At 32.1% G+C, this 21,767-nt stretch overlaps 2 protein-coding genes across 2 annotated transcripts; both read right to left on the reverse strand.

Annotated features, from left to right (window-relative positions):
* Window positions 1-678: 678 nt before the first annotated feature.
* LOC132307625 (protein LIGHT-DEPENDENT SHORT HYPOCOTYLS 10-like) lies at window positions 679-1,390 on the reverse strand. The gene has a single exon (XM_059805435.1). It carries the CDS (start codon window positions 1,361-1,363, stop codon window positions 791-793), a length of 573 nt encoding a protein of 190 aa, XP_059661418.1. The 5' UTR covers window positions 1,364-1,390; the 3' UTR covers window positions 679-790.
* Window positions 1,391-7,232: 5,842 nt separating this feature from the next.
* Window positions 7,233-9,202, reverse strand: LOC132307626 (protein AGENET DOMAIN (AGD)-CONTAINING P1-like). Its single transcript, XM_059805436.1, has 2 exons — window positions 8,438-9,202; window positions 7,233-7,587 (listed from the first exon to the last, which is right to left on the reverse strand). Exons 1-2 carry the CDS (start codon window positions 8,868-8,870, stop codon window positions 7,526-7,528), a joined length of 495 nt encoding a protein of 164 aa, XP_059661419.1. The 5' UTR covers window positions 8,871-9,202; the 3' UTR covers window positions 7,233-7,525.
* Between the last annotated feature and the right edge of the window lie 12,565 nt (window positions 9,203-21,767).

Raw genomic sequence — 21,767 nt, forward strand, 5'->3', positions numbered from 1 at the left:
TGATTTGCTGATGTACTAACACCAACAAACAAACATATTAAATATGCAAACTTAGTTCATTAAATATACATGATACATGCATTTTTTTATTTTTATTCTGATAATTTAAAATTATGATTATTTATATAATGTGATCATATCTAGTGGCCATCCATGGCGAGCATAAGATCATGCAGAATCCTAAAAGATTTAAGAATAGAAAAAAGTATGCATAAAAATGAGAAATATTAAATAAGGAAACCAAAAAAAAACTGCGATTTTGTGTGTGTGTGTGTGTGAGAGAGAGAGAGAGAGATTCTGATTTATATCATGGCCCCTAATGTTGGTGAATGTAAAAGATGTTGTGGTAAAGTTACCTAAGTTATTCTGTGTCTTTAATTTGAAAGTAACTATGCAAATTAGGGTTTCCAAACCTTGGCCTAGGGTTTCTCATAAAGGGAATGAACTGTCCTCTATTTCTGAACAGAATTCACAGTCCAATTCTTGAATTTTGTACCCTTTTTGTGTGATTTCCTCATTCAGTAACCTCCAATCTAACTATCTAACTTCTGAGTAAAAAAATTAACAAAACTGAAAGCCTTATTATATATATCCATTAACATCACAAATACACCATATATATATTATGTATATCTCACATGTCATGAGTACTTCATGAAAGTTAAATTCCATGCTTCATCCAAATTCAAGAGCTTAATTATAAGCAAACAACTACCCATTTATATATATCACAAAATGGGAATATATATAAATATTACCATTACCATTCTTTTGAGAAGCCAAATAGCTATCAAGCTGGCTGCATAGGGAGCTTATTGGAGGATTCCTCTTCCGCCTTGATCATTTGAATATTCCTCTTCTTCTTCTTCTTCTTGTAAGGGATGCCTCTTGCCTTAGCTTGAGAGTCCCTCACCTCGCGCAAATAGACACGTATGGCGCCACTAGCAAAAGGGTTTGTCTCTGGCAAGCCTCCATTCTCTTCATATGCAGCTCTCAGCCTTCCAATCAGCGCGTCGAGGCTTCCCCAAGCTTGCCTGAGGGGGCAAGTGCAAGGCCTAACTGGATCAGGCTGACCAAAGAACACACATCCTTGTATGTGCACCTTCGTCTTCCCAAACTGATCCAAGTACCTAAGGAAATCTAGCACATGGTTGTAGTTGCACTGTGACATAGACACTGGGGGTCTCTGATTCTTCAAGTACTGACCAAAAGTGTTCCAGTCACGCCGCTTCTGTGACTCATACCGGCTCAGTTGGACCGGTTGTTGCTGCTGCTGATGATGATCAGCCGGTGCTGCAGCAGCCATGGATCGCGACGATGATCCTTCTCCTCCTACTAATTCTTTTCCTTTGTCACTTGACATTGGAATTGGCTAGCTAGCTCTTGTGAATTATTTTGCCGAGAGAGAGAGAAAGGTACACGATTTTGGGGCCGGAGTGGGGGGTGCAAGAAAACAGAATTGCAGTGGGAGGAAAGATGGAGATCAAATCATGGGACTATGGAGGAGACATGAAATGGGTCCAATGAAAGTGCTTTAGCTCCTTTTTTTCTTCCTCCCACAGCATTATTTTCTTCCTTTAATGGTACTATTAGCATTAAGTATACTTTTTTATCTTTTGCTATATATTTATATTTGTGTTACTATCATCAAAGCAATCATTATCAAGCATATTAGCAAAATTAGCACTATGATTTGAAACCTAGTAAAATGGAAGCTGGTGCAAGTAACCTGAGTTAGGGTGTGATTTTGATCGCAGTTAAATAGTAAATAGTGACACAAACATTAATATATTAGAAGCTCCTCTCAAATTTTAATTTAAGATGGGTTTGGTTGCATATATTAGAAAAGTAATTTATTCAACTTCAAAAAAATGACAGTAATTGAAAAAAAAAATTCTCCCTTTTTTTCACCAACAACGTTTGTTGTAATGGCTTCATCCATTTGTAGTGGCCCTAGATTCCTAGAAATGGATTTGTCCCCTCAAAATCCAAGGTAGTTATAAAAACGTTTGATTTTTAACTCTATGGGTGGAGGGGTAAATAGACATTATATAGTATATTCTAAAAAAATCATCCAGTTGACTCTTAATGATTTTGTTTATATATTAAATTAAAAAGGATCAATGATCATCCAACAGCACAATTAAAAGAAAACATTCTCAACGATCAATTATAAAAGCTCGGACTATTGAAGTTTGAGTTTAAAAACGGTCATTTTGTTCAAAATAATGTTAAGTAAAAGAAATCTTTTCTAAGAATGTGTTTAAGATCTTGTACTATTATTAAGTGAATCATTACAAATGTAGACTTCAATTTTTTTTTGTTGAAGACTAGGGCTGTGACACTACATTTTCCTAATATAATTGCCACTAGCGTCATTGCCATCACTAATACTGGTGATAGTGCTTATTGATATAATAATAATATTGTACAACTATTATTTTACCCAATAATAATAATAATAAACAACAGTTAATTGTATCATTTAATCCTGTTAGTGATGTTTTTGTTGTTACCCGTTTGGTTTCTTTTATCCTTCCTCACGTTTGTAATTTTCACTAAAATATGCATACAGATAACAAAATACTCTCTGTACTTCAACAACATGTTTCCCAAATTTAAGATAAATATTAATTCTATAATGAGTGCATTCTTGTATGAATATAAATCTGATCTCATATTCTCTACTTGTCCAGCTTGCTTTCACATTGAGGAAGATAAGCCCAAGTGAGCAAAGACAGGAGGCCCCAGTGTGTGGGGGTATTATAGTACTTTTGGTTACAATATGGTTTTTCATTTATATATATATATATATATATATATATATATATATATATATATTGTAAAAAAGTTAAATCAAACACACAGTACCCCAGTTTAGACTTAAAACTCTCAACATCACGTCACGATGATACCATCCGTGCGAATGACCATGTGATTATGATAAAATGCTTATATATATAACTCATCTTCAGTTTACACTATTTTTCTTCACATATATATATATATATATATATATATATATGCCAATATCATGGTTATTAATTATTGTACTAATTTATAGATTTATATATCTTTTAATTATTTCTCCTTTTTCCTCTGAGGCTAAAATTAATTAATAAAGTTGGAGGAAATATCTTAATTTGCTAGCTCAACCTTTGTCACATATATAGAGTGAAAGATTATCATATCTTGAATTGTAGCATCTGATCAAGTCTAGTAATCGATGTGATATAATGATATGGACATTTTTATAGGATGCCATCTTTTTTATATATATGAAAGAAGATGGTGACAAGCCATTCAGTTTAAGATGGATGCAACATTCCTACACGCGTTGTCTAAGTCCATTTTCAGTTTCAACTCCCATCTTCTCATGTGTTCCCAAATATTCCATTTACCCTTAGAGTTAAATATATTAACCAAAAAATGTCTAATCCAACGATATAATCTCTTCATTCCCTAACATGAGGTGAATGATTCGAATTCAGACGTGACCAAAAAAATGTACGTGTTTAAAATAAAAAGGAACAGAGTTAGATATATTGATATGAATCAAATCTTTTCTCAATGCCAATGTTTTTGACTGAATATTAAAATAATAATAATAACTAACTACAAGTTTAAACCATGAACGATATCTCTTTAACATTACATGAAGATGGTCCCTCATATAATTAAGATTCACTTGGGCATATCTTGTTAGGTCCTTTCTCATTAATTTCACTTGTACTCAATCATGAAAAAAATAGTTAAGAAGCCCTAATCAAATAATCACTTGGTCTGATTAGACAATTAATAGTTAAGTATTGAGTTATTTCATGGACACCTGTTTGATTGTTATGATCTGCTCTCCCAAAGGGGAGGAGGTTAAGAGTTTAAATCCTTCTGGGGCAATTGTGATCGAGTATGTAAATTAGCTTCAACTTTTGAAGAAGTATTTTTTTTTTTTTTTTTTCTTTCTCGAGAAAAAATTGTAAAACAGTAATCAAGATTCAAATAGAATGTCATAGGCTATTGCAAATTTGCACTAGTGACAAGTGTGAAAATGTTGGTTTCAATTTGAAAAACAACTACTTATTCAAAAATAATAATAAAAATAATGTCAAATATTAAGCCTATTTTCAATCTTGCTTTCATGAACATCTCACATAGCAAATGGTATTGAGGCCTTTGTATGTTTGTATAACAAAGGGTATGGTAAATCTTTTAAAAGAAAATTATCATCGAAAATTATGAATGTGATATGGCAATGACAACATTGAAAAATAAGGGAAATATGATGGCCCTTTAGGTCAAAATGTCTCCTTCAATTCTGTGGAACATCAATGGAAGTTTATTTTTTTAGATCTATTATTTGGATGTCAATTTCACTTCTAATTATATCCACTTTAAAATAACCAATCTGTCACAGAGGCACATATATATATACATATATATATAGATATATATATCAACTATTCACACTTGGTAGCACTTTAATTAGGTCATTGGCTCATTAGCTCACTGGGAACAGTTATCTTTCAGTACGTTTGTGAATTAATAGATTACTTTCCCTTAACATATCACAATTTAGGGAAAAAGATGAACACGAGTCAATAATATTAATGGTCCCTACACAGATTAGGGGGTGTTTGGTAGTTGTGGACAGACTATTACCAATTCTCATTCAACAACTTTAATTATACATTGTCACATTATTAAAAATATATTTAATTATATCAATACTATAAATATTTAGTCTGTTTTGATACCATATAAAAAATATAACAAAAATATTTTAAAGTATTTTTCAGAAGGAAGAAGGAAAAAACCAAAAAAATGTTTTCACTTTTAACTTTCCTAAAACATGAAAGTACCTTCAAGCCCTTGTCAATTGCATCCTCATCACCTTACTGTTTTTTCCTCATGAGAGACTATTCGTGACAATAAGTAATGGGATATGATGATATATGATACCTAACCAATGAGTCTATAGCTTTATGAGTGATCAATTAAGTATCAATTAAACACTAATGTGTCAACTTAAGGAGGAACCATTTCATAAAAGCGTTGTGTGTATGTCACATACGTTGTTTTATGTATACTGATAAATCAGGACACTCCTTAATACATGCCTGAGTTGATAATTTAAAAATATTTTTTTTAATTTTAAATATTTAACGAACACATTACAAATAATTGATCATACAAACAAATGCCACATTCTTTAATATAGAGGTCTTACAACGATTTAAGAAAAAAAATTTATATATATATATTTATGAAATGGTATATATATATATATATATATATATATATATATATTGTCTTGTATAACAAACGTAAAGTAATGTTTAAAACAATGAACTTGGATCCTGTTCTCCACCTACAGTAGCGACTGAGTCACTTAGTGAAACTTATGTCGTATGGTCCGGTCTCATCACCAAACAAATTAGAACATAATTGAATAATGAAAATTTAACCCGTTTCACAAGATAATTAAAGAAATTTAAAAAGTAAAAGAGGATAAATAGAAAAAAGTTTAAGAAAATTTTGGAAACTAATAATTTTAGGTGTACATAATATTCAAATATATATATATATATATATATATATATATATATATATTATACCAGGCAAGGGGGGCGTGTGCCCGGCACAATGGGTATTCTATTTTTTTCTTTTTAATTTGAGAATGTGTTCCAAGTTCCAATCTATTGAACGAAAACCACACATATCACTTAAAGTTAACACCAAGTGTTTTTTTTTTAAGTATAACGTCCAATTAGTGCTTCGAAATAGACGTTAATTCATATTTTTTTGCTGTTTAAATTTAAATTTATGAAATTGCTAAATTCTCGACAAGTTATAAGTTACGTCGAATTTTTTTAATCCACCAATGAACACTAGCCCATATAATATAAGCTTTCCTCACAATTTAAAAAAGGGAAGTGTTATATAAATATATAATGCCTCCACCACTGTTAGGGGTATTGGGTAATTAACCCAACTTGATAGTTGCTCAAGAAACCCAGAGGAGCTAAGTGAAGCCCAAGCCTGAATTCAAGATTCAAAAGCCTTGGCCCAAATTCTTGCTCTCATTCCTTACAAAATAAAAAATAAAAAATAAAAATAAAAATAAGGCCTCTTTTGTTTATGAATATGAAAACAATTATTAAAAATTGAGAAAAAGAAAATCTGTTTTCAGATAATTATAAAAGACAATTATCTGAAAATACACATTTTTATACAAAACTTTTTATAACTGAATGTTCAGTTTAACCAAGCAAAATCAAGCAAAATTTTTGTAACGTTTTTTATTTTCAATTTTTTGAAAGCAAAAAAATATTCTAATTTAACTTCTATTATTATTATTATTATTTTAATAATAATTCTACTTAAATCCATTTAATTATCTAAATGAACCAAAAGACTTTCACATTCTTTAACTTATATGATAGTTTTGTTACAGTGTTCTTTGAGACTTCATCTCATGTTACGACTTGTTTTTGTAAACAGTGAAGGTAAACAATGGATCTGATTAAGATTGTTCCTTTTTCCTTGACAAATGTTAGCTTTTATGGCATTGTGACTTGTCCAACAGAAGTTGCATACCTCAAGTAGCATACACACACACACACACACACACACACACTTAATAGTCTAACCAAAGAGAGTTTCTTATCATTCCATGCATTGGAAAAGGCAAAATTTGACCACCATCATCCAAAACGCAATGGACACAACATGGTTTGTTCTCACCATAAACTTGTCTTTTCAATCAGCCAGTCAAAATCTCCCCTTTCTTCAAGAAATTATTACAGCCAGTTAATTTGCGTATGTGTTAAATAGTAATAGACTGTATAAGAAATTAAAAAAAAATTCAAAAACATTATTTGCGTATGTGTTAAATAGTAATAGACTGTATAAGAAATTTAAAAAAAAATTCAAAAAAATTATAAAAGGCTGTTATCTAAAAATAAACTTTTTTATAACTGAATTTAAATTAAAATAAATTGTTTTTTTTTTTTTTTTTTTACCATTTTTTATTTTCAGTAAGTAATACCGATTAAGATGTCTCTATTTTAAATTGTCTAACATTTCTATTCATTCCAATCACTCACCGCTGATTGGATTCAGATCTCGCATTATGCAATCCGATAAGTGACTTTGAATAAAACATTTCTGAGCATGCTAAATATGTAAAAGGGAAAGAGAGAATTTGAAATATGAAGATAAAAACGAAAGTATGAAGAAACTCAAAATCTCATTCTTTCACACAAATATACAATTTTGGACAATGTCACATCCATAATACAAAATGGACGACCATGCTTAATTTTTTTTTTTTTTTTTTGGAGATGGAAGACAGAGAAGGAAAAGGAGAATTATATTACAGTACCTTTTTCAATTTTCCAACCTCCGGTTCTCCACAATCCTAGACTAAATCAACCATTTGAACTACTCTTCTAGTTGTGAGCTCCGCATTCTCCAGAATTCAAAGCCTCCATATGATCGCAAATTACATTGCTACAAGTTAAGTTCACCAAATCCCGGAGACTCTGCTTCGCTTAGCCATCAATGGATTCAATGTGGCCTCGTATCCTAACAGATCAGATCATCAGAGCACATAAATTAGACTTCAGATACCACAATGAGTTAATAATTTAGTACTTTACGAAACCAACGATGCTAGCTAGCATAACATTCAGATGCGCCAAGATAACCAAGCTCACCAAAACAATCGCACCAGAAAAGAGAGGTGCATGATCTTTATTCAGGAGAAAACAGCAGTTAATGAATTCTTACCAAAATAGTTCAAAATTAGTGTACATATATAATTAGATTGTTGAAGTAACAACTTAAAACCCCATCCTTTTGTTGATTTCTTTTTCTCTCTTTTTTAATTTTATTTTCATTTTGCAAAGCTGACAAAATTTCCTACTTTAATTTCATATATTTAGTTATCCTAATGGCTTTTAAATGCATAGACTTTTGATATGAACTTGTATAAATAGTTGTGCAAAAAGAAAAAAAAAAATTATAAACACCCATAATTACATATATATATACACACACACACAAACAATGCCTTAATCAATTGGATTCTGTCACTTAAGCCATAATTAACTAAATACCTAAAAAAATCACAGATTGATTGCCCTTTTCTTTGTGTTAGATAATAAGCTCAAAGTCCAACCACACCATGCATATATACATGCTTTTAAATGGAAAATCATAAAAATCGAATAGAGCTTACTAAGCTTCCGTCGTTGCAAAGTCTGGAGGGTCAGGTCTACCCTTACCTCCGCGTGGAGAGTCTATTTTTTAAAATTCGAATCCGTGACACAATATAGCAACCACTCTCATTCAAGAAATTCCAATATATATATAAATAAATAAAATGAAAATAGTGAAACCAATTTAGAGAGAGATCAAATTACAAAGATCATACCCTTTTTTTGCTGAGAAGGAACCCAACGACCGTCCTCATATTCCTGATGAACCCTCAACCTGGAAATTGGGTAAGTGATCTCATCGCCGGAGCTATCAAAATGCACATAGTAATAGGAATCATCCTTTGTCCCAGTGACCCTACCAACCCACCACCCATCACGATCGTACGCATCCACTTTAGCCAGCACATCGAAACCCCAAACCCTAATCTCTGGAGGCACAGGCCTTATATTTGCAGCATCAACCACCTCCTTTAACTTCTCTTTTCCATCCTCATCTTCCTCTAGATCCATGTACTCCACCATGAACTTTCCTTTGCCCAATTTACCAATTACTCTGGCCGAATAGTAGGAGCCCAGAAACCCATCTTCTTTGCTGCATACCTCCACACAATCGTCCACTGAAATCCCCATCTTCTTCCTCAGATTCATGATAATGGTTGATTTTCTTGATTCTGTTTTGGGTTTTTTATTTGGAGAGTTGGGGACGAGTGGGTTTGTGTTGAAAAGATCGAATCTTGGTTTGTAAAGAGGTGATGAAGGAAGTGAGGAAGGAGTGAGCTCAGAAGATTTATTTGCTGATTTGGGAAAGTGAGTCCTACTCAGTTTATACTTAGGAAACTGGGAGATACTGATTTAGAAAGTGTAAACCTTTTTCTGTTAGGACTTCCGCTGTGTAAAATACTCCTCCTGTCCCTGACGGTCATATTAAAAAAGTTAGGGCCTGTTTGACATGCGTTTTATTTTTGGCGTTTTGTTTCTGACTAAAACAGAAACAGTGTTTTTGTTGTAGGAGTGTTTTGAAAAAAATTTCAAAAACCCATTTGAAAATTATGTTTTGCTATGAAAATGTCAGAAACAAAAATATGCCAAACATGTTTGGTCACCCTAACTGTTACAATATCACATTTTATGAAATAGTAATTTTATATCATTAAATTATATAATTTATTTACAAAAATGTCTAAAAACCACATTTTAATATTTCAAATATTGTCAATATTTTTTCATATAAAAGCCCTAAATTTTTTTGCAATAACCTAATTATTATCCTGTTTACAAGTTTGCAAATCCAGAAAGGAGATCCTGTTTCAGTCATTATCTTCACAAATATTTATAACTAAAATTCATAAAATAAAATAAAATAATATAAAAAAATCATAAATTAAAACAGATTTAGCCAAAAAAAAAAATATTAAAACAAGATTTACAGACCTTGATTTCAAATAGATTTACCAAAAAAAAATAATTTCGATAGACTAATTGATTTAGCCAAAAAAAAAATTAAAACAAGAATTCTAGACCTTGATTTCAAATTGATTTAGCCAAAAAAAAAAAATTTAAAACAAGAATTACAGACCTTGATTTCAAATAGATTTAGCCAAAAAAAAATTATTTAGCCAAAAAAAAAAAAAAAAAGTTAAAACAAGAATTCCAGACCTTGATTTCAAATTGATTTAGCCAAAAAAAAAAAAAAAATTAAAACAAGAATTCCAGACCTTGATTTCAAATTGATTTAGCCAAAAAAATTTTAAAACAAGAATTACAGACCGTGATTCTGAATAAAAAAAAATTTAAAACAATCTGAAATGATACGCAGATATGGGTTTTGAGAGTTGAGAGACAGCAGGCAGCGGCGGAAGCTTGCGAACGGAACAGTGGGCGATGGAAACTAAAAGATATAGGTTTTGATTTTTTGAACAATCTGAAATGATATGCTGATATGGGTTTTGATATAGGTTTGAACTTTTGATTCTTGCAGACATCTGATTCTAATATGGGTTTTGAACATCTGATTCTTGTAGACTACAGTAGTTTATAGTTGCAGAGACAGAGAGATGCAAGTTCAGAGTTGAGAACAAGAATAGAGTTGGAGGCGATTGGGGAGGCTGAGATGATTTGAGAATCGCCTAAAATTGCCCAAATAGAAACTGCACCCAAAACCCTAGAAAATGACGAATGTTGCCTTTTATATGTGTTTCCTCCGCTACAGTTAAATGAGCAAATTGTTTCCTCCGCCACAGTGTAATGTAGCCCAAACCGTACAAAAACACCATAATGGTGTTTCATATTTTGGGCCCATTTTTGAAATTGTTTTGTTACTGTTTAAAACATAACAAGCCCAGCCAAACATGTTTTGGGCTTGAAAGGGGTTACTGTAGCAAGCCTAAAACAAAACAAAACATATGCCAAACAGCCTCTTAATGTACTAATTTATCAATTTAATTTTTTTTATATTATTACACCACTAGTGAATTTTAGGTAATTCATTTGCTACTAATATAATAATTTTTTTTTTTTTTTTTTATATTATTACACCACTAGTGAATTTTAGGTAATTCATTTGCTACTAATATAATAATTTTTTTTTTTTTTTTTTAAAGGAGTAGTAGTATATTGGTTCCCAACACTTTTCAACAAGCTTAGTCATAATGAGAAAGGATTATTCTCAATTGTGCTGATTAATTTGAAGAGTCATGGCTTTACATTTTAATTTATTTATTAAAAAAATAAAATAAATTTTGTTTAATTTTATTTCAATTGTTTGGTTGTATTTTTTTTTTTTTTAACAATTATATTTCTAATGGCTATAATTGTTTACCTCAATTATATGTCTTGAAAATTTTTAAAATATATACATTAAAAAAATATTTTCATATTATTATTCAAATTAATTGTTGGTCTTGGAAGAAATTTGATGAAACATTTGTGGAATTAATTTGGTAATGAATATGTTTAAATTTCGTGTAATCAAATAAAATAGAATTTTCACATTATTATATAAAAATAATAAAATTAAATTAAAAACTCAAAAAATACAGCACTTTTAAAAAATTAATTAAATTCTTATACAAATTAAATGTCTTTTTTTAATTAATTAAATTATGACTATTTAAAATTAATTAATTGATATAACAAAACTTGAAAAGGATGGATTCACACAATATAAACAAAATATACAACCAGGCTTAAATAAATACATATTATTTGTCTCACACAATTATACGTTATGATCATACTTCATACTCCATACTCCATCCCACTAGTGGAGAGTGGAGTGTGGTGTAGGGTTCCTCAAGTGACGAAGCCCACCCCGAGTAAACTAAACCGCCGCAGCTATATGACCCATTTCCCATGTGCTATCAATGCTCTTCGGATAATACTTTTAAGGTTATAGATTGAAACTCTGGTGAGGTTTTTTTTTTTTTTTTTTTTTAAATTATTTTTTCTTGTGTAAAACACGTCTATTTTTTTACTTAAGTTCAAACAAACACACCCGGTATATTTTTGCCCCATCCCATCAAAAGCTTAAGTCCTTAATTGATTAATATAGAAAATTGATTAAAATAATTTATTTTCTTTTTTCTCCTTCGTCTTTTCCAAATAAGAATGTTATCATTTTTTTTCTTTCTTTTCCTTCCTAATTTATCTAAAAATGAATACTAATTAATTCTGTCATTTTCTTTCTTTTCTTTTCTCATGTTTATCTAAACGAAGCCTGAGGGTTTGATGGCGATGCCCCAACAGTGGGTGATGATGAGGAAAGAGAGAATGAGAAGAGTCTGGGGGAGGGGAAAGGAGTTGACGAAGCTTTTGGGTTGTTGTTCCAATTATTTTTATTGGTTTAAAGTAGATTAACAACTTGTCTTTTGAGTCGTTTGTTGGAAACTTGGTTGTGAAGTTTGTGGTGGTGATGATGGGTGGTTGGGTTAGACCGTGAGGTAGCGTAGAAGAGAGGAATGAGTGGGGTTGTGAAGTGGTGGTGGTGGGGCGGTGTGCTAGTGGTGTTGCACATGGCCCCCGCCTTAGTGATGGTGGTTATGGTAGTGTGAGATGTCAACCACCCTCTTCTTCTTCCCCCATTCTATAGAAGGAGATTATATATATATATATATATATATATATGTTATGGGTAGAGATAAAAGAAATTAGTTGGTCAATAAAATTAATCAGAAGATTAAATTAGTAATTTTAATATTCCAATGAGTCAGTTGACAAGTTAAAGGGCATTATAGTCATTTTATCATATATCAGATTGCTTAGGTGACTTTGTCAAGCGGAGCAAACTTAGAGGGATGTTATTGTTAAAAAAAGGAGGTAATTTCCATCTATCAATAAGGTAACCCTTGACAAAGACACCCCAACCACAAAGAAAGTACATGTTTACCCTTTAAATTTTGAATCAACCCATGTGATTTATTAAATGACCTTTATAAATTCTTTTAATTAACCAAAATGACCTTCTCTTTTCCGTCTCTATTTTCTTACCTCTATTTCAATCTCAAACTACCACCCAAAACCCTTTCATCCTCCAAAATATTCGAAGACTGCGATTAAGAGGACGATTATGAAGCAGCGGTGATAGAAAACTCTGAAGAACCCACTTGCGATGAGAAATGACGTGCTTGGGATGACGACACCGATCTGGCTATGAATATATGGCGTCGATGCAAATAAGTCGATGCTGAACTGGGTTTGAAATTACAAGCGGCGAAGATGACCAACACCAGTGACACAAGAATTTGGGTACGGTCTTGTCGCTGCTGCTTAATCTGATAAACATAGCGTCGATGGAGCTCGATCTTGATCTGACCCACGGCGAAGATTGAAATTACCGTTGGTTTGAAGTTACCAGCGGCGAAGAAGATGAACCGCACAGGCTATGAGAAGAACGACAATGTGTTATCCGACAGCGAAACTACTCCCATCGCCGAGCAGAACTTTGTTCTGCGATGCCATCGCCAATTATGCTGTTGTGGATCAAAACTTTGTACGGTTTTATCACTTTTTGTATAGGGCTTTTTGACTTTGATTCACGATTCTCTTCTTCGTGAAGCCTTTGGTTGCTTTTGCTCAACGTTGGTAGTGGTGGTCGCTTCTGATCGATGGTCATGTTCCTAGAATTGTCAATTTACCTTAACATCTTTCGTGACCTCGTTGCCAACACGTGGATTCTAGTGAGGGTGAACAGCTAATAGACGCGATGGGTGCGGTCGGAGTGCGCAGAGAGGAGTGAGGAGGATTAGAGAAGAAGAGGGATTTGATGCCATTATGTACCAATACGGGAGGATTACTGAAGAGGTGTACCAATGGTGGGTGGTGGTGGTGATGGTGGAGGTTACAGTGGTAATGGTGGGTTTCCCCAGAAGGGGTTGGTGATGATGGCGATGGTAGGTGGTGTTACATGTGGTGTACATTGACCGAGGCTAGTTTGGTCATTTTAGGTGGTCAAAGGGTAAAAATGTACTTTCATCATGGTTTGGGTGTCTTTGTTGTCGTTGTCCAAAAAATGCCTAAATTATACATACCTGTCTTTACGGCAAACATGAAGGGATGTGAGTATATATTACTCTAACATCAATAAAGTATTTGCACATTATATATGTATAGTTGGATTTTTTTTTTTTTTTTTTTTTTTTTTTTCATCACTTTACCCTGTTTCAAAATTGTAAAAGGCAATTCCAACTGTTGAAATCCCTTGTGCTCCATCACAATGGGTGCCTCCTCTTAAGGGCCACTTCAAACTCAATGTTGATGTTGTGTTCTCAATTTACTCTAAAATGGCCGGAGGAGGTCTCATCCTTCATGATTCCAAAGGTAAGGCCATCAAAACAACTTCTATTTTCATGACCAATATCTCTAAGCCAGAGGTTACTGAAACTCATGCTCTCAGAAGAGTTCTTACTTTCTTTCTCTTAATTCAATGAAGGAGGCCTTTACCTCTGTAATCTCTCTCCCTCCAACATTTTGTTAAAAGTCTTAATTGAAGACATTGACTACCCGGGGGAGCTTTCTCATATTAAAAGTCCTTCATTGATAAGGCTTCGTGAAAGGAATTTTGTTGGAAAGAATTCATAAGAAAAAGACGTTTGACGAACACATTTCTTAAATTTACTTTAACTTTTAGATTATTTATTTCTTGACAATAATATACTTTATTCTTAACCATTATTGTAAATCTCCAATAAAAGGGAGAAGGCAGCAATGGTGGAAGGCGATAATAATGCTAGTAGTGGTGGAAGGCGATGACAATGCTGCTGGTGGTGGTGGTGGCAGCAAAGGCAATTATGATAGTGATGATGGTGGTGGAAAGTGGCGGTTGAGGGTGGTGGTGGAATGTGATGATGTTAGCCGTGGTGGCAATGGTGAATGGTTACGATTAAGGGTGGCTATGGCGGTGGTGGTAGTGGTGGAAGGTGGCAATGACGATGGTAGAAGGTGGAAGTGGTGGAAGGTCATAATAGCGGTGGTGGAAGGTGGTGGTGGTGGCAAAAGGTGGTGATGGAAAGTGACGGTGGTTGGTGGCCGTAATGGTGGAGCATGATAGTGGAAGATGGCAGTGGAAATAGTGGTGGTGGTGTTGGAAGGTGATAGTGGAATGTGGTAGTGGCAATGGTAGTGGTGGTATTTTGTCAATTTATGAAAAGTACATTGGAAAATTAGTAAAATAACAAATTTATTCTTTAAAAAAAAAAATTTGACTTCAAAAAATGAGGTTTCAAAAGCAACATTTTCTTACTTCTTTAAAATGGACATTCTGACCATTGGCTTTTCGAGAAAGTCCTTTAGATATATGTAACGAAACATTACAAATTTTTTCAAATGGACTTTTCAAACTTGGCAAGACTTTTTGAGGCTCTAGGAAGCTCCACCAAACATGGCCTGAAATCCTCTTGGCATACCAAAAGGACTTTTCTCTCTATTGGGCTCCTACAAGTTGTAATTCCATAGGCCATAGTATTGCCAAATAGGCCTTGCATTATAAGCAAAGTGATCTTCAGTGGCCTATTTACCCAGTTGACTTGTCTCAACCCTTGAGGCTGAAGTCTCCTTCCCTACCCTTTAGCCCTTTTTATAGCCCAAAAAAAATAATAATAATAATACGAATTAATAATAAAAAAGGGTAAATTGCAATAACACCCCTTGAGGTTTTGGTCAATGTCATTGAAATGTGGGTCAATACTTTTTTTTATCAATGACACCCTATGTGGTTTCAAATGTCATATTTGTCTCTGTTTATTTAATTCAATTAATTTACAGAATATAAACCTAGTTAATTGACAAAACTACTCTCATCATTAAGCCTCTTTCTCTACCATAATCTTTAGCTCTTTTTTTTTTTTTAGTCAATTTATTACCTAGCCGCCGACATTTCCTCTCTCTCTTTTCCCGATTTAGGACATGGCTAATTATTATTATTATTATTATTATTATTATTATTATTATTATTTTTCTGTTGTAGTGGGTCTTGGCTGACCATGGTTGTTTTTAAATTTTTTTTCTACTCTGCTGATGGTTGTTGTGGTGTGGTGTGAGTGTAGTTGTGGTGGTTAGGGTGGTATTTAGATTTTAGGGTGTTTCAAAAATTAGATTTTTATTTTTTCTATTGTGGTGGTGGTTATGGTAGTGTTCGGGTGTGTTGATGATATTGTCCTGGTGTGATGGCGGCGGTGGTATTGTTTTGGTATGGTGGTGGTTCCAGTGGTGTTTTGGACATATAAATATGGATATTACATGGTTGTTTAAAAAAAAAAATTTCTACGGCGGTGTGTCAATGTAAAAATATATATTGACCGTTCACTGAGTGGTGACCCGACCAACCCACCACCCATCACGATCGTACGCATCCACTTTAGCCAGCACATCGAAACCCCAAACCCTAATCTCTGGAGGCACAGGCCTTATATTTGCAGCATCAACCACCTCCTTTAACTTCTCTTTTCCATCCTCATCTTCCTCTAGATCCATGTACTCCACCATGAACTTGCCTTTGCCCAATTTACCAATTACTCTGGCCGAATAGTACGAGCCCAGAAACCCATCTTCTTTGCTGCATACCTCCACATAATCGTCCATTGAAATCCCCATCTTCTTCCTCAGATTCATGATAATGGTTGATTTTCTTGATTGTGTTTTGGGTTTTTTTTTTGGAGAGTTGGGGACGAGTGGGTTTGTGTTGAAAAGATCGAATCTTGGTTTGTAAAGAGGTGATGAAGGAAGTGAGGAAGGAGTGAGCTCAAAAGATTTCTTACTGATTTGGGAAAGTGAGTGGAGAGATTGATTTAGGAAGTGTAAACCTTTTTCTGTTAGGACTTCCGCTGTAAAATACTCCTCCCGTCCGTAAGGGTCATATTTAAAAAGTTAACGTACGAATTTATCAATTTAACCTTCTTATATTGTTACACCGCTGTAAATTCATAAGTAATTCTTTTACTACTGATATAATAAAAATTATTTTTTTAAAAGGAGTAGTATATTGGTTCCCAACACTTTTCAAGAAGCTTAGTCATACTGAGAAAGGATTATTCTCAATTGTGCTGATTAATTTGAAAAGTCATGGCTTTACACGTTAATTTATTTATTAAAAAAATAGAATAAATTTTGTTTAATTTTATTTCAATTGTTTGGTTGTATTATTATTATTTTTTTTTAACAATTATATTTCTAATGGCTATAATTGTTTATCTCGATTATATGTATTGAATTTTTTTTAAATATATACATTATAAAAAATATTTTCATATTATTATTCAAATTAATTGTTGGTCTTGGAAGAGATTTGAGGGAACATTTATGGAATTAATTTGGTAATGAATATGTTTAAATTTTGTGTAATCAAATAAAATAAAATTTTTACATTATTATATAAAAATAATTAATAAATTAAATTAAAAACTCAAAAAGTGCAGCACTTTTAAAAAATTAATTAAATTCTTATACAAATTAAATGTCTCTTTTTTAATTAATTAAACTATGACTTTTTACAATTAATTAATTGATAAAAAAAATATATAAATAAAATATACAACAAGACTTAAATAAGTACATATTATTTGTCTCACACAATTATACATTATGATCATACTCCATACTCCATCCCACTAGTGGAGAGTGGAGTGTGGTGTGGGGTTCGTCAAATGGTAAAGCCCACCCCAAGTAAACTAAATCGCCGCAGCTATATGACCCTCTTCCCTTGTGCTGTCAATGCTCTTAGGATAATACCTTTCTTTTTCTTTTTTTTTTCTTTTTTTTTTTTTTTGTAAAACACATCTATTTTTTTTACTTAAGTTCAAACAAACACACCCGATATATTTTTGCCCCATCCTATTGAAAGCTTGAGCCCTCAATTGATTAATATAGAAAATTGATTAAAATAATTTTTTTTCTTTTCTTTCCTTTGTCTTTTCCAAATAAGAATGCTATCATATTTTTTTTTTCTTTTCCTTCCTAATTTATCTAAAAATGAATACTGATTAATTTTATCGTTTTCTTTATTTTCTTTTCTCTTGCTTATCCAAATGAAGCCTGAGGGTTTGATGGCAAGGGTGATGATAAGGAAAGAGAGAATGAGGAGAGTTGGGAAAGAGAAAAGGAGTTGATGAAGCTTTTCGGTTGTTGGCATGTTGTTCTAGTTATTTTCGTTGGTTTGGAGTAGATTAACAACTTGTCTTTTGAGTCGTCAGTTGGAATCTTGGCTGTGAAGTTTGTGGTGGTGATGATGGGTGGTTGGGTTGGATCGGGAGGTAGCGTGAAAGAGAGGGATGAGTAGGGTTGTGAAGTGGTGATGGTGGGGTGGTGTGATGGTGGTGTTGCACATGGCCCCCGCCTTGGTGATGGTGGTTGTGGTGGTGTGAGGTGTCAACCACCCTCTTATTCTTCCCATATTCTTCCCCTTATTCTATAGGAGGAGATTATATATATATATATAAATTATGTGTAGAGATAGAAGAAATTAGTTTGGTTAATAAAATTAATTAGAAGATTAAATTAGTAATTTTAATATTCCAATGAGTCAATTGACAGGTCAAAGGGCATTGTAGTCATTTTATCGTGTACTCCCTCTATCCCAATTTAGATGTCGTTTTTGGGGAGTAGGATTTTTTAAGGGAACATGTGGGACATGCTTTGTCTCCCTTAAAATTACTAATTTGCCCTTCTAAGTTTTGAATATTCAAGTTTGAAATTTTAAACTCCAAGGACATATATGGAAATATGTAAAATATATTGTTTGAAAAAAGGAAGTGACAATTTTTTTGAGACAAACCAAAAAAGAAAGCATGACATTTTTTTTTTTTGGGACAGAAGGAGTATCAGATTGCTTAGGGGTGTCTTTGTCAAACTGTGATACCCCCGGATTCCCGAATGCGGGTTGGCCAGGCCCACGCCCGAATATCCGAGGATATCAAAACAAATTGATAATAAACGAACACAGAGTACAAAAGAATAAAGAAGAATAAATAAAATGCTGACAAGAAACTAAAATGATAATCAAATAATAAACCTCATAATATATTTTCATTAATTAATAAACTCTTCTGATACAACTGATCCTCCAAAATACAACTCGGGAATCCATACTGTGTGGACCCCTAGAAAATCCAAACTAAACAAATGGCAACCATAACTGTCTAAATCAGGAAACTGAATCATAAAAGAACTCCTATGTAGCATCGGAAGAATGAAGTAGACTGATCCCCGCTCAGCACGAACAACCTCTACTCCTGACGAACACCTGAAAAATAATGGTGGGTCAGGCCCACAAACAAGTTCTACTCTACTACAGTCCAAGCAGAGATCCGATACACGTATACATCCTAGTCAATCCAACAGTAACTAGTAGTCCGTATATATATTTATACACACACTAAAAGAATCTCACTAGACTATAGGGTTGTCTCAACTTGAATAGTAGGCAACATGCAAAACGCATATATAGTGGGCATGAGTACCTAGACCTACCAGGGCACACAACTACGCTATATCTAGCTACACATCCCTGGCGATATACGCACCCTAACCATTGATCCTGAGACTCAAACTCATATCATGGCACCATACTTATATATATAAAATCTAGTAACCATTCTATCCAGTATAAATTAATCCTCCATAAGTCATTCAACTTATTTAGCTGACCTGACTTGAATATAAGTAGGACTTAACATTTTAGTTAATCCATTCCCTTATATAATAAATTAATCCTCCATAAGTCATTCAACTTGTTCAGCTGACCTGCCTTGAATATAAGTAGGACTTAACATTTTAGTTAATCCATTCCCTTATATAAAATAGGTAGGACTTAGCTCATAAGTTAATCCGTCCCTAGAATGCCACCGTCCCATACCGATGCATTAAACCACACAATCCAACAATTGATGTAATAATTAAAAAAATACATCAAACATTCCAGAAATAACTATGATAATATGATATTAAGTTATCACATAATATGAATGACTTATTATTTATTTAAGCTTCCTATATCATATGTCCTACACAAACTGAATCTTATACATGATGATATTTTATTATATCGTCAAATAAGTATTATCCATATCCAATTCATCCTACACATTTAATCTCAATTGCTAAAGCATTTTAAAAGATTAAATCCATTCGTTTGTTTAAACATTCAAATAGCAAGCATCGTTATGATTGAGTGTATTTAAATTTATTTAAACCCAAACCTAGTCCCTATTTAATGTTCAGGAATCCTAGGCATGTTTCTACGTTACATCATTCCACAGATATGAAAAATACATAATTCAAACATGTAAAAATTCACACCAGAAATCAAATCAAAATCATGCATTTTTTAATTCATAACACAAGAACAGATATGAACCAATTTCATAAAAACCTATGCTTTAATCCAATTAAACATGCATAATTATTTAATTTTATGTGTTTAATAAATCCTGAAATTTCCTAGGCATGTACAGAAACACGAATCAAAGGGAAAGAGATAGAAGAAGAACTTGCCTTAAATTTTCGGATCGAAAGTTAAACTTCTTCTTCCTTGATCTTCTCTCTATAAGGTTTTTCTCCTCATTCCTTTTCTAACTCTCTCTAGCATATATCACGTGAATATTTCTAACCCCCTTTTACAACCTATAACTATATATTTATAGGCTAAATTAAATAACCCTAACCCTTTTCCCAATCCAAGTCAACTTAAAAAAAAATAAAAAAAATAAAATATTAAAAAGGTTAGTAAAATATGTTACGTATATAATTTATGTATATCTTTATTAAATAAATAAATTATAAACATTCCATTATTTATTAATGAATTATACAATAATACTTAAGTTATCATAATATTATAAAGTAACTTTAAACATAATACGTATCAAATCTATGTATATTTTTATTATTTAAATATAAAACATATACATCAGATAAAATATTACTACCCAGGTTACCATAAAAGTAATTAATAAATTACTTTCCCTTTTATATATATTAAAAAGGTAAGTAAAATATGTTACGTATATAATTTATGTATATCTTTATTAAATAAATAAATTATACACATCCCATTATTTGTTAATGGATTATCCAATAATACTTAAGTTACCATAATATTATAAAGTAACTTTAAACATAATACGCATCAAATTTATGTATATTTTTATTATTTAAATATAAAACATATCCATCAGATTAAATATTACTACCCAAGTTACCATAAAAATAATTAATAAATTACTTTCCCTTTTATATATATTAAAAAGGTAAGTAAAATATGTTATGTATATAATTTATGTATATCTTTATTAAATAAATAAATTATACACATTCCATTATTTACTAATGGATTATCCAATAATACTTAAGTTACCATAATATTATAAAGTAACTTAAAACATAACACGTATCAAATCTATGTATATTTTTATTATTTAAATATAAAACATATACATCAGATTAAATGTTACTACCCAAATTACTATAAAAATAATTAATAAATTACTTTCATTTTTATATGTATATAATATATATCTATATATATACATACATTATCCATGGGTAATAATCCATACACATCCAACCTCCTATTCAAGTAATCCATGGGACCCAATTGGTTGGCCCATTACTACTAACCATAACTATAAAAGAAAAATAAAATAAAATAATAAAAGAAAAGGAAACATTTAATTTACAATTTATCAAAACACCATTTAAGCACATAATCTAATTAAACAATTAACACATAGACAAATACAAATAATACATAGACACATAATCAAATAATCAAGTAATACCTAATTCAATTAAACACATAAGCAATTAGTCAAATAATTAATTAAATAATTAAAAAATATAATTAAAACAAATAAATAAATACCGAGACTATCCTTTTAAAATTAGGGGTATTACATTCTTCCCCCCTAATAAAAGGAATTCCGTCCTCTGAATTCGCATTTACTTTCTTCCATTATGCTTGGAAACTGTGAGCGAAAAATATCCTCATATTCGCAAATAGACGCAACCTCACTATAAGGGCTCCACTTAACTCCAATATACCAAGTGGTATACAGAGTT

The sequence above is a fragment of the Cornus florida genome, unplaced genomic scaffold (assembly GCF_030987335.1).
Source record: "Cornus florida cultivar Cherokee Brave unplaced genomic scaffold, ASM3098733v1 CherokeeBrave_3.0.0_Hap2_Chr05, whole genome shotgun sequence".
Taxonomy (NCBI): domain Eukaryota; kingdom Viridiplantae; phylum Streptophyta; class Magnoliopsida; order Cornales; family Cornaceae; genus Cornus; species Cornus florida.